The sequence below is a fragment of the Rhinoderma darwinii genome, chromosome 5 (assembly GCF_050947455.1).
Source record: "Rhinoderma darwinii isolate aRhiDar2 chromosome 5, aRhiDar2.hap1, whole genome shotgun sequence".
Taxonomy (NCBI): domain Eukaryota; kingdom Metazoa; phylum Chordata; class Amphibia; order Anura; family Rhinodermatidae; genus Rhinoderma; species Rhinoderma darwinii.
Window position 1 is genome coordinate 48,751,417 of NC_134691.1, and position 20,275 is coordinate 48,771,691.

A 20,275-nucleotide genomic window follows, 5' to 3' on the forward strand; every position below is an offset into this window, starting at 1 on the left:
CACTGTCCAAAATAATTCTGGACCTAACTGTACATCCGTTACCTGTTACACACATTTCCAAATTGTGTCCTCATCCCATATTAGAATAGAATAGAATCGTACTGAAAAAAATCCTTTTACAGAAATCCTCACATTGAAAAATGTAAAAATGAAATGGGTAGAAATGGGGAAAATACAAAAATAACTTACATATGAATACATTTACACAAGGTTTACACGTTTTAAAAAAGGCACAGTTGTAGAGTAAAAACTTTCTCTAAACCTGCATGTTTGTGCCCTAAACACACTATATCTTTTACGTGATGGCAACAATTCAGACAGACCATGCGCCTGGGTGAGACGGGTCCTTCTGAACTCTGCTGTGCCTTTGCTCAAAGATACCCAACAGATCACGAACATCACAACCAATTATAGTCCCGGACGATTTAACCACTCTTCTTAACAAATGCCGCTCCCTCACTGTCCCCATACCAAACCAAACAGTGTTCCCATAAGTTAAAAGGATCTCAATCGTTGCCTAATAAAAACGCTGCAATACTTCATATCGCTGAAATATTTCACTTGGTTCACAGGTGTCCTACATTAGACATTACCCCAGATACGGCTTACAAAGATTTTATTTATAGATGTATTTTATTTCTTAGGTCTTCGTCCTAAAAGAACTATTCGTCTGGTGCTATGGACTGGAGAAGAGCAAGGCGGAGTGGGGGCCGGTCAGTACTACGACAAGCACAAAGTAAGGGGTCATTTCTTTATAGCACTGCATTGCATTGTATTTTCCACAAGTGGATTTAGATTTGGTAAAATATTTGTTGGATAAAAGTACTTTGGAGAGCCTCCAATGTAAGTCTGAACGTATGTTACAATACGCAATGGATATTCATGACTAATAATAGGGTAGTGTGCAGCTCTTGTACTGATGTGAGCATGTTCTATATATTTATACTTACAAGAAACATGCTATAACATCCTCTATTCCTTAATGCCCAAGTAATACATATATCGTACAAATAACATTTCCACGTAATGTACAAATAACACTAGCCTAGATAACAATGCCCAATAAATAAACTATGGAATGATGAAGCAACCTGTGTTGGTGTCTTAACATATGTTTGGGCATCATGAGGGATCGGAGGTACAAGCTCTGGATGCCTAATCCACCAGGGTCAGTGGCACCCCCTTCAGTAATTTGGTCAGCTAATGTTTTTATCTAATCACGTGATGAGTAGAGTTTCTTTTACTTCTATTCGGGTTGACTAAAAAATAAAAGTTGAACGTTATTTATATTCCGGTTGCCACCTGAACTTGCTGGTCACAACCCAGCTACATTAGTTGACATTACTGCGATGTGCGCAACGTGACCTAGGGATCTTTGGAGGCGCGACCTGTGTCGCAGCCAAAGTCGCTGTGTAGCCCTAGCCTTATTGTGTAAGAGCCTGGGCCCATCGGAGGATTCCTGATACTCTGGTAGGCCAATCTGGCCTTGCTGGTGACTTCTGAAAGCATGGAGACACAAGGGTCTTACTCTTGTCTTATGCCAGTTGCACATGACCGATGTGCCACTCGGGCCGTTTTTAATGGCATCCGAGTGGCACCCGATAATTTTCACGGACCCATTCACTTTAGCACGTGAATCGGGTCCGTGAAAACTGACCCGATTTTCCGATCTGTGGAAAGATAGGACATGTCGACCTTTCCACGGATCACTGACGGGACCCGGCCGGCGCACACTGTCGTGCGCTTGAGGTTTTAGTGTTGTCACTCCAGAGAATGAATTGATGTTCAAGCTGAAAACAATCTTTATGAAGAATATTGAAAGTACTGTACATTATATTCCCTGTCTTATTTCTATAGTCCTTGAGTTGAGTGAGCTGTATGTTGGTAAGTAGTTGGCTTGTCACTTGATGAAGCTCAGACACCTAGACGTATTTTTAATCTACAGTTTTAACTGGAATTATCCCAAAATAATAGTTAATTAACCTGTTAGTGACCGCCCCATAGTGTTTTCACGTCGGTCACTAACAGGCTTTATTCCGATGCCATAAACTTTTTACGTCGTGGCATCGGAATAAGTAAACAGAGCAGGGAGCTGTCAAATCTCCCTTCTCTCAGCTGCCAGAGGTAGCTGAGGGCTGGGGGCGTCCCTGCTCTGCCGGGTGAGATCGATATAAGTATCGATCTCACCCGTTTAACCCCTCAGATGCGGTGCACAATAGCGAGCACCGCATCTGAGTGGTTTTGGAGAGAGGGAGGGAGCTCCCTCTCATCCCACTGACACCCGGCGATAAGATCGCCGAGTGTCTGTTTTTCCAATGGCAGCTGGCGGCCTAATAAAGGCCCCCAGGTCTGCCTGTGGTGAATGCCTGCTAGATCATGCCTCTGGCATGACCTAGCAGATGCCTGTCCGTTTTACACGGACAGGCATAATACACTGCAATACAGAAGTATTGCAGTGTATTATAAATGCGATCAGACCATCGTATAGTGAAGTCCCCTAATGGGACTAGTAAAAAAGTGAAAAGAAAAATGAAAAGCCCACTTTTTCCACTTACAAATTGCTTTATTATTAACAAACAAAATAAAGTTAAAAAGTTACGCATATTTGGTATCGCCGCGTCCATAATGACCCCAACTATAAACTTATTACATCATTTAACCCGCACGGTGAACGTCGTAAAAAATAAAATAATAAAACATGCAAAAATTGCTGTTTTCTTTGAATCCAGCCTTAAAAAAAATGTGATAAAAAGTGATCAAAAAGTCGCATCTACTCCAAAATGGTACCGATAAAAACTACAAGTCGTCCTGCAAAAAAAAAGGCCTCCTATGATTGCATCGGCGAACAAATAAAACCGTTACGGCTCTTCAAATATGGAGACACAAAAACAAATAATTTTGAAAAAAAAGTGTTCTCACTGTGTAAAAGTAGTAAAACATACAAAAACGATACAAATTTGGTATCGTTGCAATCGTAACAACCCGCTGAATAAAGTTATTGTGTTATTTATACCACACGGTAAACGGTGTAAATTTAGGACGCAAAAAAGTGTGGCGAAATTTCTGTTTTTTTTCTATTCCCCCCGAAAAAAAGTTAATAAAAGTTAATCAATAAATTCTATGTACCCCAAAATGGTGCTATTAAAAAATACAACTTGTCCCGCAAAAAAACAAGACCTTATACAGCTATGTCGACGCAAAAATAAAAAGTGTATAGCCCTTTGAATGAGACGATGGAAAAACTTAAAAAATGGCTTGGTCGTTAACGTCTAAAATAAGCTGGTCATTAAGGGGTTAAATAAGCTCTGAGTTGAGTAATAACATGAAGAAGGCAAAAAGCTGTAACGGATTTCTATCCTGTGTAGGAATGTTGTTGGCTGGACATTTTGGGTGGTGTCATTGCCCTGTTGTCCCTCAGCAAAAAGCAGTTACGGGGAAACTTGTTGTCTCTAAGAAAAATGATGTACATAGAAATTAAACTGCAAATGGTTTTCCGTATTAAATCACACATTGTTTATAAGACACTTCACAAGACGTCCAGAGTCTCCGGAGTCGTGCACAAAGCACACGCTCTAACGCAAACATTGCAACTGATCTTTCCTTAGTGATTTTTTTTTTAACAAGAATTCATGAAGATTTTTATCACTCCTTATGTCCTGTTTATTTAGATAAGGGGTAGTATAAGAAAGATATGCTTTGATCTTATAGTTGTCTGGACAAGGAACCCACAAGAGTGACCCATAGAAAAGTTATTATAAACGGACACCAACTGCTGTGCATACCTGTGCGCCCGACATCCCTCGCCTTGTCTCACCACGGTTAGGCTATCAATAGTGGCATGCACCGAGCAACATCTTAAAGGGACTTCCACATGTCAGCTGTTGGTGCTCAGTCTTAGTTTATCACCTCTATATAGTTAAAGAGACTTTCCGGTTTTAGGACAAAATTATAAATGTGATGGGGTATATGGATTAATATTACCTGGTGCCCTCCAGTTACCCACCTCTGTAGTGGATCCGCAGTTTAAAGGTCCCCTCTGTGTTGCCTCAAAATGGCCACAGCTCTTCTCAGACTGAGTCTAAGTTCTGGCCAATCCGAGAACAGTGGGAGTGTCTCAGACTCGTAGTCTAAGAAGTGCTGCAGTCATTTTGGGACAGCACAGAGGGGACCCTAAAACAGCACATCAACGGCAGTGGGGTGCAACTGGAGGGTGTCAGACATTATTACTCCATATACACAATCATATTTAAAAAGTTGTTTGGGACTTGAAGGGTCACTTAAATTTTGTTCAGAATTGCCACACCTTGCCTGAGCAACAAGATTCCTTGGTTTCTATTTGAATGTGCTGTTTTTTATTGCTCCCTACCTGCCCTGATCTATATCTGTCTGTCGTGATGTATGAAGTCCGTCAGTCCTGGTCTCTCTTCTATTTATTGATTCCGGTAACAACCTGGAAATACCGTCTGCAGACTGTCAGCGATTGCTATTGAAGGCTACTCCAGAGACGCGACCTTGGGATTCCCTGCACAAAGTCCATTCTCTTAAGGGGTTACTTGAGGTGAAAATCCATACCCCCATGATTTAGCTCTAAGCAAAATCTATTAGTAAAACATTAGGTCCACGCTCCTGTCCAGACTCCTGACCGTGACAGTTAGGCCTCATGCACACGAACGTGCTTTTGCGGCCGCAATTCCCCCGAAAATCCACGTGAGAATTGCGGCCCCATTCATTCCTATGGGGCCATGTACATGACTGTGGTGTCCAGGCTCATTGAAAATAATGGCCGCGTCCATGTGCATAGCCCACGATTTGCGGGCGGCTCGCGGCTGTCACTCCGTGGCCGGCCGACCCAGAAATCACGGCCGTGCACATGGCTACGGTCGTGTGCATGAGACCTTATCCTTTTTGTATTTTTTGTGGTTTATTAGAATGTGATCCACTACTGGTAAGTTGGATCCCTCTAAAGTCAGGGTTGAGTAGACCATCCACCGGGCCCACCCTCAGCTAATTCGGGAGATGCTGTGTATTTACTATAACAGTCAACAGTCAACGGAACTGTTTGGGGCTGAAGGAGAGTCAAGAAGCCGCCATACACGTGACATAGTTGTTGGAGGAACACTGGTCTGAACAATGGCTATCACTCTCAACTCCACCATAGTTTATTTATAACGGTAGAATGGAACGAGCCGCAGCCAGACACTTCAGACTCTCCTGTGGAAGAAAAGGATAGGGCACGTTAAAGGATGGCTCTTTGGCACCCCACAGTCTTTCTCATGAAATTAGTGGTAAACTTAGAGGAGTTGTCCGGTTTCAACAAATTAATGTTCTTTTTTTGTTCAATTAAAAGTTATACAATTTCCAAATATACTTTCTGTATTAAAGAGGCTCTGTCACCAGATTCTCAAATCCCTATCTCCTATTGCATGTGATCGGCGCTGCAATGTAGATAACAGTAAAGTTTTTTTGTTTTTTTTAAACGTTCATTTTTGGCCAAGTTATGAACAATTTTATATTTATGCAAATGAGGTTTGAAATGGACAACTGGGCGTGTATTGTGTTTTTAACTGGGTGTGTTTACGTGTATGACGCTGACCAATCAGTGACCAGTCAGCATCATACACTCATCTCCATTCATTTACACAGCAGCGATGTGCAGTCACATACACAGAGATTAACGTTAATCAAGTGTCCTGATAATGAATACACATGATCATCCAGCCTGGACGTCATGTGTATTCAGAATCCTGACACTTCTGAATCTTTTCTGTGAGATTTCCAGCAAGGGAAACGAAATCTCGCGAAATTACGGAGGTAAACGAGATTTCGTTTCCCTTGCTGGAAATCTCACAGAAAAGATTCAGAAGTGTCAGGATTCTGAATACACATGACGTCCAGGCTGGAGGTCATGTGTATTCATTATCAGGACACTTGATTAACGTTAATCTCTGTGTATGTGGCTGCACATCGCTGCTGTGTAAATGAATGTAGAGGAGTGTATGACGCTGACGGGTCACTGATTGGTCAGCGTCATACACGTAAACACGCCCAGTTAAAAACACAATACACGCCCAGTTAAAAACACAATACACGCCCAGTTGGACATAACGAAAAAAAAACGCTCAGTTGTCCATTTCAAACCTCATTTGCATATATATAAAATTGCTCATAACTTGGCCAAAAATGAACGTTTTTTAAAAAAAAAACACGTTACTGTTATCTACATTGCAGCGCCGATCACATGCAATAGGAGATAGGGATTTGAGAATCTGGTGACAGAGCCTCTTTAATTCCACATGGTTTTCAAGATCTCTGCTTGTTGTTATTCAGTAGGAACTTTCATTGTTTACTTCCAGTGGATAAAATTATGTCGATGGTCATGTGATGGGCGCACAGGTGCACGGTTCGTTACAGTTGCAGTATGTGTATCAGAGACGTGTCCATCACATGACCATGGACAGAATTTTATCCACAGGAAGTAAACAATAAATGATGCTACTGAATGACAGCAAGCAGAGATCTTTAAAACCGTGAGGAATTAATACAGAAATCTTTCGTATGATTAAAAGTTATATAATTTTCCAATATGCTATGTGCTGAAACCGGATAATTATTATGATAAACTTCATGAGTCCTAATTTTGTTAATCAAAATGTAAAATGGCTAAAAAGCAGGGGAATTACATTTTACTGATAGTATGTCACGGCGAATGGTTCGTTACCGCGAATTTCTGTACTGTTACATCATGGTGACTTATCACGCATTATACAGAACTATTGCAGTGTATTATTGAAGCGATCAAAAAATCATCGCACATTCAAATCCCTTAGTGGAACTAGGAAAAAAATGAAAGAAAATGTATAAAAAAAATATAAAAGTTTTAAAGTAAAATAAAACAAAAAAAACAATTTTTCCAATTAAAAATACACTAAATAAATATACATATTTGTTATTGGCGCATTCGTAGCGACCCTTAGGGTATGTGCACACACACTAATTACGTCCGTAATTGACGGACGTATTTCGGCTGCAAGTACCGGACCGAACACAGTGCAGGGAGCCGGGCTCCTAGCATCATAGTTATGTACGATGCTAGGAGTCCCTGCCTCGCTGCAAGACAACTGTCCTGTACTGAAAACATGATTACAGTACGGGACAATTGTCCTGCAGCGAGGCGGGGACTCCTAGCATCGTACATAAGTATGATGCTAGGAGCCCGGCTCCCTGCACTGTGTTCGGTCCGGGACTTGCGGCCGAAATACGTCCGTCAATTACGGACGTAATTAGTGTGTGTGCACATACCCTTATAATAAAGTTAATATGTTATTTATAATGCACGTGAACGACGTAAAATAAAAATCACAAAAAAACAATGGGAAAATATATTTTTTCCCATTAACCCTCCCTAAAATTGCAATGATGAAAAAACGAAAAAAAATACATTTACGTCCATATGGGGTAACCCCCCTACTGATTAACCCGAGCTGTACAGGAGTGAAGGAGCAGTACAGTTTTGCCAAGCACAGTTCTCATACAGCAATGTGAGAGCAAGCAGAGCAGCTTATAACCAGCCGCAGCTTCTCCCGACACAGTGAAAGAACAGTTTAATTTTTGCCACTTTTTGGTGTATAAATGATAGTAAAATATTTTCCTGTCACTTTTACAAAAGGTCATGAAAAAAAATCTGCAACAGAAATCATGACTAAATAGCGGCAAAAATGAAGGTAAAAATAGTATATTAACACAGTCTCTACTCTGCACCCCTTCGTATGCTCGGTCTCCCCTTCCCCTTAGCTCCAGCGTCCATGTCTCCTTGTATTCTGTCTCTTCTGTCCCTTATAATAAAAAATCACATGCATGATGATTAGTGAATGACAGGCGAGAAAACTAAATTTTTTTGCGATTTAATGCATTTTCCTCATAAAATAAATTGAATGCTACGTACTTTTCCCCCGAAAATGGTTACTTACCTAACCCCATTCCCCTGACGAATGGAGCTGCTCAGGTCAGGGCTATTGTTTTCTGATAGAGAGCTCCAAATCCCCTGCACAGAGATAGAGTTAAATGATCACGGCCTTCAGTCACCATTGAAGGGACTTTGGGAACTTACTGTATACTGTGTATGCATTGAATGCAATAATAGAACTGTATGCAGTAAGCTCATATGCGCCCTCTAGTGGCTGGGCCAAAATGTTATTATTTTACTCAGTTTATGCATGGAATTTGGAGCTCAAAAAATAAGTCAACATTGCATTTTGAATCTAAAAAATACATGGTGTTAATAAGTGGATATTTAACTAGTTTGGTAAGCTATTGTGAACTAAGCCTAACATACTCTAGAAAACTGACAAAACCTTTTCAGGAAACTTTTAGTCATTATCATGCCCATGTTTGTGTACTGACAACTCGCATGTTATTTTTGGCTTCTTGTGCCTTTTAATCTACCCTGGTTTTAGATGCAAGAATATGCCAAATATCACACTAAACCCTGGAGAAATGTACTGTAATTTTATTATGTGTCTGTTATCCACCTCATGACAGTTCCAGTGGCACAGCCTGTGAGTCACGTAATTGAGCTTCTCACCCCTGTCATCTCTGTCTTCAGACGTTGACTGTCTAATGTCACACAGGCTGATCTGGGCAAATAATTCCTGTTAATTAGGCCTCATGGACATGGCCGTAGCTGTGTGTACAGTCCGTGATTACGGCACGGCGGAGTGTCATCTGCAGGCTGTCCGCAATCACTGACCTTGCACACAGAAGATGTGCATTTATTTCAATGGTGCCGGACCGCAATTGCAGACCGTAAAATGACTTGCCCTGAGTTTTTTTGCGGTCCACAATTGCGGCCCCCACACGGTATGTGTAAACCACGGTCGTGTGTAACGGACAATAGAAATGAATGGGTCCGCGATTCATCCACATTTTTGCAGATGAATTGCGGATGCAAAAACACATTCGTGTGCATGAGGCCTTAATCTTGGCAAGGGTCACTCTATAGTGGTTGTTTGGCACTTTTGTTAGCAGCCTGAATCACTAAGAGAAATGATCTTTCATTATAAACAGCCCTGCACTATATCCCGATCATATTACCACATTGTATTTTCTGACCGGATTGTTTATTGAAAGAGTCACTAGATTAATCTTTAGAAGAGTATTGGATTTCATGCATTCCAGGGAACTCTTAGAACGCCACCTTAATATTTAGGATTAATAGATACCTTCCAGGCTCATGGTTCAGCTCAGAGATTCTGTCTCCATAGTTCTTAATGACTTTTACTATGTTCAGTGCAAGTTGTGCAAGAACTAGTTGGTTACTAAAACTTTTTCTTATTTAGAGAAGTATTTCTTACAGAAGGGCCAAAGAACCCTAAACTTCTAAACTCCCCCTAGTGGTGCTTGAAGGCAGTCAGAGTTTTATCATTTACTTTGACTCTGTCTGTGCAGGGGATTTGGCATTTTGTATCAGAAAAACTGAGCTCTAACCACATAAAGATATATTAGGATATTAATGGGCACAACATTTTGGACCTATGTACTGTAGATTTAAAAAAATAAAAAAATAAAATAGGTGGACATTCAAATTAAAGGCATGGTCGAATTTGCCCTGATGGAAGAAAAATTCTTTATTGACTTCTAGTGACGATCAGATTTGAGTAATGTATTTTATATATTTAAAGAGGTTGTCTAGTCCTTAAAAATTTATGGCCTATCCGACTGCCGGGACCCACGTCGATCAGCTGTTTTGAAGATGCCAAGCGCCACTTCCCCTTCATTCCGATCACTTGCTCACACTGTGAATCGCCAACACCGAAGTAGCTGAAGTGAATGGGAGAATGTTGTAATACTGTGAACCGTCGCTACAAGTGTGTCGGCGATTCACAGTGTGAGCAGTAAGGAAAATAAAGCGCTGCGGTCCCTTCAAAACAGCTGATCGACAGGGGTACTGGCAGTCCAACCCTGACCGACCAAATATTTTTTCGCCGCTCCCGATAATAGGCCATCAATTTTTAGGGACTGGACAACCCCTTTAAATAATCTTTTATATTATTTTGTTTCAAGAAAGTACTGTCTGTTTATAGTGCAGGTGTGTGCACAATAATTGTTTTTCTAAATAACTCCTGCTTGTCTCCATGGTTCCCATATCCGGAACGTCCGCCAGCGCTCTAGAATGTATTGTGATCCTACAGCACTGGCGGCCGTTCTGTATACGGGAGCCATACAGACAAGCATGATGCTCTCTCTCCGACTGCAGAGTTATGGGCCGCCGGCAGTCCGTGCTGCTGCGAGAAGCAGAATAGCTAATACAAGTTGAGTAATACAAATAGAAAAATGATTATTGTGCACAGTCCTGAACTATAATAGTTTTCCTATATAATGTCAGTGAAACTGGAGGTACGCTGTTCCAGACTATTCCACTACGTCATAGTTTTTGAACATAAGTACCACATTTGCTTAGTGCCAGGCTATTGGCGCTATGCCAATCATTAGAGAGACTATAAATATTGGAAAAAGGAGCACAGGTTCACATTCAGCAAAAATTGTAAGGTTACACCTGTTAATAGCTCATTTACATGAGGCATCAGCCCGAGCACCACAACGTTACCAGGTAGGGGACACCACAAAATTTAATTCTGCACCATTTGATTTTTAGTTTATAAACCTTGTGCCATTGGGTGAACAGAACTGCTCAATGGGCTCTCCATGGTCCGGATGCTGCATTACCGAGTCAGTAGAATCAAGAAGCTACGTTACCAGGAATTAGACCCTAAAATGTGACCAGATACTTGGTGCTATACAATGAGATTCCCAGGGTCAGAAGGCTGCACCACTGGCTATCAGGAAAGTTGTTGTTGCACCACAGGTCAACAGATTCTGTATATTGTACTATTGAGTCCAGAATTACGGAATTGCAACTTCAACGGTTCCACATGTAGAAGATACCTGTTAAAAACAAGTAGCTACAATATTGCACAGAGAACAAAATAACATTTCCAAATCAGCAAAGTTTGTTATACTCACAAAATCTTAATGTACACTAAATGTAAAATAAAACGACATAAAAAAAATCAAACTCCATGTCAAATTGATAAGGCCATGCTCAAGTGGTTGTCGTTGGGGCGTCTTCCAGGGCATGAGTGCATGTGATATGAGCTATGGGTTTACAGAAAGTAGGAACTACCACACCAACTCCTACTATCAGTGATTAGACACGATGTCACCAAATGTCAACTCCACTGGTTCTCAAGAGACGCAAAATACTATAAAGGAGAATTACTGAGAGATCTGCCAGAATTCTGTCACTAATTGTGCCAAGAAAGCTAAGTAGATGGGCAAATCTATTATTGAAATTTTTTACTGTACCTCGATAGTTTTAAAAAGATTCTAGGAAAAGGGCCGTGGCGAAGAGGAGTTGTAATAAGCGGAAATTTAAAAAAAAAATCATAAAATATTGGTGTCATCATGTTCCTTCACAATAGATAGATAAACTCTAAGCATATATTGGTTACAGGCTAGGTAAAGTTTGGAGAACCAACTTCCCCCCATATTACGTCAAATAGACTGCTCCATGATTATAGAACCATACCGAAGAAAAAGAGCTTTAGCGTCTGAGTATACAAGAATATATAAATTTTATTGATAGAAAATAACATACATTTAAAAACACATCACAAGAAGACTCTAGTACTAATACCGTGGTACACAATACAGCACAGGACAAAATTAGGTAGCAGAGTAGTATATTAGGGCAGACCCATATTCACTACCCATACAATAAAGTATATAGTGGTATCTCATCCAAGTGAATCATATACTGATAGTTCTCAATGTCCTAATGTTTATGTGGCAACAATGGATATATACCTGGCCAAAATAGAATGACATAGAGAAAATCAGTGAATATATGGTGAACAGTTATAGTGATGTTGTCTTACCCATTAAAAAGTGAAAGTATCAAGATATGTCCGTGCTGAGAGGTCCACAGTACAACCCCCTTCTCAATATTACCATTACGACTTGGAAATTAAATTAAATCTAGGTAGGACACACCACTGGTTAACCTTTTTTCCTATATGGATACTTGAATTAATGCTTTATAAGTATGGATTAATTAAAACATGAGTTAACTGTCGGTTTTTATAAAGTGCATTATTTACTGTTGAAAATAGAAATCATAATTATTGCATTTCATGAAAGATCTATATATATTCTTTGCAACAAGTTAAAATCATCTTGATGGAATATTATATTATTTAAAAATTATGGAACCAATAAGTGAATTTTTGGGGCATTATAAATACAACGGATTCGGTTGCATTTGTCAAACAGCTCTGAGGAAATCCCGTTCAGGGAGGAAACGCGTCAGCTGACTCAATCAAACAGGGCGGGTAGTGACATCTAATCCCTGCCTTGCAATTCCCTGTCCAATGTTGGAGACATCACATGGAAAGAGGATATCATACATTTTCAGAACTTACCTGGTTGCCAGCATGCGCCCTTGTCCTTTTGGATCTTGCATTTTCCGGTGTACGATGTGGAATGCCTAGGCACATTGGAAAGAAAAGCATCATTTGAGGTGACGGTGGAAGTTTTGGAGGCTTCAAAGGAAATATATGGCCATACATGTCGGTACTCACCTGTTGAAGGCCCTCTATCCCACCTGCCTGGCTGGCTGCCTCTCCGCATGGTTCCCTGAAGCTTGCTGGATGTTTGGAGGTAAAACCTGTATAAGGAATAAAAATTGGGCTTGCTGAATATAAAAAATCTGGAAGGCTATATATTGACCTACGGGTCTATGAATAGACTGCTTACTACTATAGATCCTTACAAAAATCAAGGATCTCTTTATTGAAATGGAGGGGAAAAAAAACCTGCTGTAAAATCTGGTTCCCTAATATACGAGGGCTATCTTCCTGTGACGAGTACCATACTATATAACAAGATTCTTTCCAAAAAATTATTACCAACCACATGGAATGGGAACTCTGGCCATTCCAAGGATAAAAAATATATATTGTCAAAAACCGCAAGTGTGAATATAACCCAGCGGTTTTACTAAAATTCTTTCGAAATAATATATATACATTGTGAATGTTATTTATCCTAGGGAACTTGATTTATGTACAGAAGTTCCAATTGTATGGTTTTCCTGGCCAGGAGATTTTCTTTTAAAATTTGTGTACAGTGAAGGAAATAAGTATTTGATCCCTTGCTGATTTTGTAAGTTTGCCCACTGTCAAAGACATGAACAGTCTAGAATTTTTAGGCTAGGTTAATTTTACCAGTGAGAGATAGATTATATATAAAAAAAAATAAAAAAAATCACATTGTCAAAATTATATATATTTATTTGCATTGTGCCCAGAGAAATAAGTATTTGATCCCTTTGGCAAACAAGACTTAATACTTGGTGGCAAAACCCTTGTTGGCAAGCACAGCAGTCAGACATTTTTAGTAGTTGATGATGAGGTTTGCACACATGTTAGATGGAATTTTGGCCCACTCCTCTTTGCAGATCATCTGTAAATCATTAAGATTTCGAGGCTGTCGCTTGGCAACTCGGATCTTCAGCTCCCTCCATAAGTTTTCGATGGGATTAAGGTCTGAAGACTGGCTAGGCCACTCCATGACCTTAATGTGCTTCTTTTTGAGCCACTCCTTTGTTGCCTTGGCTGTATGTTTCGGGTCATTGTCGTGCTGGAAGACCCAGCCACGAGCCATTTTTAATGTCCTGGTGGAGGGAAGGAGGTTGTCACTCAGGATTTGACGGTACATGGCTCCATCCATTCTCCCATTGATGCGGTGAAGTAGTCCTGTGCCCTTAGCAGAGAAACACCCCCAAAACATAATGTTTCCACCTCCATGCTTGACAGTGGGGACGGTGTTCTTTGGGTCTTAGGCAGCATTTCTCTTCCTCCAAACACGGCGAGTTGAGTTAATGCCAAAGAGCTCAATTTTAGTCTCATCTGACCAGAGCACCTTCTCCCAATCACTCTCAGAATCATCCAGATGTTCATTTGCAAACTTCAGACAGGCCTGCACATGTGCCTTCTTGAGCAGGGGGACCTTGCGGGCACTGCAGGATTTTAATCCATTACGGCCTAATGTATTACCAATGGTTTTCTTGGAGACTGTGGTCCCAGCAGCCTTGAGATCATTAACAAGTTCCCCCCGTGTAGTTTTCGGCTGAGCTCTCACCTTCCTCAGGATCAAGGATACCCCACGAGGTGAGATTTTGCATGGAGCCCCAGATCGATGTCGATTGACAGTCATTTTGTAGGTCTTCCATTTTCTTACTATTGCACCAACAGTTGTCTCCTTCTCACCCAGCGTCTTGCTTATGGTTTTGTAGCCAATTCCAGCTTTGTGCAGGTCTATGATCTTGTCCCTGACATCCTTAGAAAGCTCTTTGGTCTTGCCCATGTTGTAGAGGTTAGAGTCAGACTGATTAATTGAGTCTCTGGACAGGAGTCTTTTATACAGGTGACCATGTAAGACAGCTGTCTTTAATGCAGGCACCAAGTTGATTTGGAGTGTGTAACTGGTCTGGAGGAGGCTGAACTCTTAATGGTTGGTAGGGGATCAAATACTTATTTCTCTGTGCACAATGCAAATAAATATATATAATTTTGACTATGTGATTTTCTTTTTTTTTTTTTTATATAATCTATCTCTCACTGGTAAAATTAACCTAGCCTAAAAATTCTAGACTGTTCATGACTTTGACAGTGGGCAAACTTACAAAATCAGCAAGGGATCAAATACTTATTTCCTCCACTGTATATGTATATTTATACTTCTGATTATATCTGGAGTTCAAAATAAAATACTTTTGATAATTTTCTATTAACCCAAGAGTGCCTAGTCATATTTCTGGAATATTTTCTTTTCTTTTTTCTTTTTCATAATTTCCTATCAGAAATGGCACCGTGCTATATTATCATTGCATTTTTGGGTTTTCATATTGGGTATGGTTTAGTTATAACCACATCTTTTTCTATGTAAATAGATGGCAGCCATGAGGAGCTGAAGGAAGAGAAAAGTGTTTAACATTCCTAACCAATTATGCCAACTATATTATGCCATGTGTGCCATTTTAATGAATTTGGCCCAATTTGTGTCATAATTTCGAACTCGTAAATGTATGCATGGTATGACACAATTGCTAACACTTGCGTTAACTGAGTACTGGGCACAACTTATATAATATTCTTACTATAAAGAGTGCGTCCTATGTACTAGGGATAGAGAAAAACTATTCCTCTGGGTCATTTGGCCTGGACACAGAATGTGCATTTTTCCATCTTAGTTGCCTGTGCCACCATTGTGTTATACCACAAAAAAAACGAAAACATTTTTAATAGAGTAGTCTAGAAAATATTTTAAGATTAGTCAACAATGCCTGTTTAGAAAAAAAATCGACTAATCTATGCAGCATGTGCTTCACCTCTTTCCGACATCTGCCACATATATTCTGTAAGCCCCGGGGGGGGGGGGGGGAGTATGGAGCTGGCTCACGGGCTGACCCTGCTCCATAAGATGAGCGTGTCAACTCTATGTTACAGCCGAAACTTTATCGCAACGAGCGGGATCCAGCTCATTTAGCCCCTTATATGCCGCAGTCACTAGCCTTTAGAATGATGAGGCAACCCCGTTTCGACATCCCAACACCCCCCCCCCCTCCACGACGGGAAAGCAAGGTGACGATGATTGTACTGGCAACCTGGGGGCCTAATGAAGGCCCCAGGTCTGCCATCTTTGTGCTCCTAGAAATAGGGCTTAATAGAAGCCTGTAAATATCCCCATATACTGCAATACGTTAGTATTGCAGTATATCGTGCAAGTGATTCAACTATGGGGTTATATATTTAAGGTCATATGTAGGACAAATTAATAAGTTACTAGATAGTTGGGCTACTTTATAGATGGTTTAGTTATTGAATGTGGACTATTTTTACTATTATTTGGATAGAAACGTCATCTATAGATTAAACTTTTGACTGCCTGAGGTTAACTTAAAGAAAAACCTATCATCTCTCCTGATGTTTGTTTTTATAAATGCTAGTATTCCATTAAATAACAATTCTGTAGTATTTTCTCTTAGAACTCTACGCGGTGCCATTCCTTTGCTATTCCTCCTGGAAATGTATGACCATTACCTTCCCCCTTGTCAATAGGGTGTGACCGTGACCCTACCCAGTCAGACACTGTCATCACTGATCAGACAATATCAGATTGTGCAGAGACACCCATCATTGTATTGATAATAGAAATGGTAAGATTCAGTTCTCTATTCATACATTTCCAGGTGGAATAACAGAGGAATGTGACAATTCAGATTTCTACGAAAATATGCTTCAGAATTGTTATTTTAAGGGATTTTTTTACTAAATATTTACTAAAATAGACATATCCTAAGTGCTGACTTGCTCTCCTTAACATAATGGCACATAGAGCAATGTTTTTCTGTGGTTCACATCATCCATCCAAATATTAACTTTTGGTCGCTTATCAAAGGTAATTTTAATTTTTTTCTATCTTTGCTGGTTCCCAGGTTGTTTCAAGTGTTTTTTTTTTTTTTTTTACAAATGTTTCCATTCTGAACTGTATTCTGTATATTTTTTCTTATCTGCCAGCCAAGCTATACGATAGATATTAATGTTTTGATGTTTTTCTTGGCACGCAGCAGATGTTGAATTAGTTGGGTGATGGGTGGCTTGGAATGTTTCAGCCATTAAAAGGACCCTGGGAAAAGAAGCAGAAGTTGGAAGCCACAATGCATGAAAACAGCTTCTCGGCCAATTGTATAAAAAGTGCCGGTAGTTTCAATGTTGAAAGACCTAAACTTTTAAAAGCATTAAGCAATATTCATTAGAAACAGCTGGGCCAACAGTCCTTCTATTTATAAGATGTTTATATGTTTTCTTATTAAACTTGAACTACTTACAAGAGTGGAAAGCCATGTGAGCCTATTTGTGATAAGTCGTAACGGCCTTTTTAATCTGCGCTTATCAAAATAAGGCAGATGATGGTTTTGTATGTTTTTCAGCACAAAATATGCTCTATATACCCCTCTGATTTCTTGCTTTCAACATTAATGGACCCTTGAAGGAGAACTACTTAAAACATTATATAAAAAGCCCTTTTACTGCATTAAATGTTTCTGTTCTACAGGTTGGATGACAGCAGTTGATCCTGCCAAATATTGCTATGACAACACTACATTTTCTGTGGAAGTTCAGTGTTGTCTTAGGGACATTGGGTGGATCAAAAGTTCCAGCCTCATAAACTTTACCTAGTTTGAAAAGTGGTATTTAGGATGCGGACATTCATGCCGATGCTGATTTGGAGCCACACAATATCCCTATGACGAGACTGAACCACCAGAACACCTCTTTAAAAAAAGATCTATAAGAAGAAAATGTAGAAAAGACTCTTAAAGGGGTATTCGCATCTTAGACATTTATGGCATAACCACTGGATATTCTATAAGTGTCTTAAAGATGCGGGTCCCAGCTCTGGGACCCCACCTATATCCAGAACGAGGGTACCCACAAGCTGCTGATTCGAGGGGACTAGTTGAGAGGAGTCGCGCGTCTCTCTCCATTCTATTTAATGGAAGTTACGGTAACAGCCGAGCAGCGCCTAGTCCCCACCTGGAACTGGCAGGTTGTGGATGCTGCGACAGGCTAAACGGGGGTCGAGTTACCCCTGTTCTCAATATAGTGCGGGTGAAAGAGTTGGGACCCACATCTTTTAAAAATGTATGGTATATCCCCTGGGTATGCCATAAATGTCTAAGATGGGAATACCCCTTAAAACGTACATTAGGAATGTGGGCACCGCTATTCAGTATCTCATTTCGATGCTCAGATTTGGTCACTTGATATTCCAGACCCAAAGCCTGAGGCAGCAAGACAGAAATTCTGATGCTGTCATGTACCCTTCTGATTTATGTCAGGTACAGCGTTCCAGGGAGACCTTGTGTGGATCCATACCCCCAAATAAACAAATCATCTACATGTGCCGCACCATAGCCGTGATAGCCACAGTCCCCCCATTCCGGTCTATATGATAACACTGCACCTGATAGAAATGAGAAGTGGATGTGTCACCCTAACCTGGTAGTAGGTTTGAGACGGTCATTTTAAGCAACTAAATCTCAGAATAGGAGGCTTGTTGTTTTTATTTTTTTGTTTTTTTTGTATAAATATTTATTTTTTGCCTTTTTTATGTATATTTTCCCTGTTATGGCTCCTTTAACATTAGCTTTTATATAATAGTTTTGGTACTACTCTTTGATAGATAGTTCAGGTTGTAGCTCTCTGACTTGTTGTGCCCTTTGCAAATGTTTAATTGTGCCCCATAAACACTTGGTACGAATGACTTTTTGGCATTATGACTGCAAACTTCAGCTGTAGTTTCTATTTTGTGTTGGACATCGGAAGTTTTGCCGGGGGGGGGGGGGGGGGGTGAAAGACAGAATCAGAAAACACTTGACTGCACTCAATGTCTAATTACAGATAATGAATATTTGCATTTTTTGTTTGAACCAATTTCACATAGATATGCAGGACTTTTTCCAATTTTTTTTGTGCTGTGTTTAAAAGATGAAATTATCCTTTATTCAGTGATGCAAGACGTGCCTTGTTAATTTACCAGATTTATTGACTGTTTTTTGTTTTTTTCCGAGCAAGCCTGACTTGTCTGGTGAACTGTTGCCTACAATAACTTTCTCTTTTATTATATCTACACTTTCTCTTTTATTATATATACACTATATGGACAAAAGTATTGGGACAGACCTCTAAGGCCTCATTCACACGGCAGGGTTTCCCGGCCGGGTGCCGGCCGTTCATAAATCGTCCGGCACCCGGCTGCATTAGGAATGATAGACCCCTAATGGGGCTATTCACACGACCGATTTTTTGACGGCCGGGAAATCCGGCCGTCAAAAAATAGGACATGCTCTATCTTTGCCCGGGCACCCGGCCGCCCGGCTCCCATAGAAGTCTATGGGGCCGGGTATTACACGGCCATCACCGGAATGTGTTCCGAGTGATGGCCGGGTTTCCCGGCGCTTGCGCTCTATCTCCTCCTCCTCACAGCGCAGAGTGCATGTGAGGAGGAGGAGTTGATGCCATTCTGACGAATGGCATTGCTGTACACTGTGTTGCAGGGCCGGGGTGTACAGCAGGTGGAAGGGAGCGCTGCGCTGGCTCCCTTCCCCTGCTTGTTAAAAGCACCCTGGCTCGGCGACACCTTCGATGGCGCCGCTAGTAGCAGCAGCTGCTGCTGCTGCGGCTGCTACTACTGCAGCAACGCCACTATAGCAGAGCAGGGAGGTATCTCCCCGCTCTGCTATGTGCTAGCCGCACTTTAGCTCCTTGAAGGAGCGGAATCCCCGTGTTTTCGGGGATTCCGCTCCTGGACAGAGCGCTTGATGTCTCTGTCCATATCTGGGCAGTGACATCAGGGGAAACTCCTGAAGCGGAATCCCCGAACACATGGGGATTCCCCTTCAGGAGCTGCCGCTGATGTCACTGTCCGGATCTGCCCGGCCCGGCACGGATGCATAACTTTATGCAAACCGGCCAGGCAAAATGGCCGATTTTACCGGCCGACACTCGGGCTCGGGAACGACCCGGTCGTGTGAATCCCGCCTTAATCATTCAACTCCGATGTTTCATTCAGTTCCATTTCTACAGGTGTATAAAGTCCAGCACCTCGCTATGCGGTCGCCTTTACAAACATTTGAGAAAGAATAGGTTGTTGTAAAGAGATCACTGACATCCAGCGTGGTCCTGTAATAGGACGCCACTGCTGCAACAAGTCAGTTTCTAAAATTTCTTCCATCCTAGATATTCCACAATCGACTGTGAGTGACATTATTACAAAGTGGAAGTGTTTTGGAACTACAGCAACTCAGACACAAAGTGACAGACCACGTAAAGTTACAGAGCTGGGTCACCGAGTGCTGAGGCGCATAGTGTATAAAAGTCACCAACGCTGCTGACTCAATAACTGCAGAGATATAAACCTCCTCTGGTATAAACATCAGCACAAAAACTGCCCTGGGAGCTTCATGGCATGGGTTTCCAATGCCGAGCAGCTGCATGCCTGCCTTACATCACCAAGCACAATGCCACGCGTCGGATGGAGTGGTGTAAAGCCGCCACTGGACTCTGGAGCAGTGGAAACGTGTTCTGTGGAGTGATGGATCACGCTTCTCTATCTGGCAGTCTGATGGATGAGTCTGGGTTTGGTGAATGACCGG

General features: G+C 41.1%; 1 protein-coding gene across 2 annotated transcripts in view; it reads left to right on the forward strand.

The window, feature by feature from the left end:
* The window catches only part of CPQ (carboxypeptidase Q), a 485,238-nt gene that overhangs the window by 415,447 nt on the left and 49,516 nt on the right, over window positions 1-20,275 (forward strand). For both annotated transcript variants that reach the window (XM_075825935.1, XM_075825936.1), the window contains exon 6: window positions 645-736. In XM_075825935.1, coding sequence (XP_075682050.1) covers window positions 645-736 — 92 coding nt within the window. The remainder of the gene's footprint in view (window positions 1-644; window positions 737-20,275) is intronic.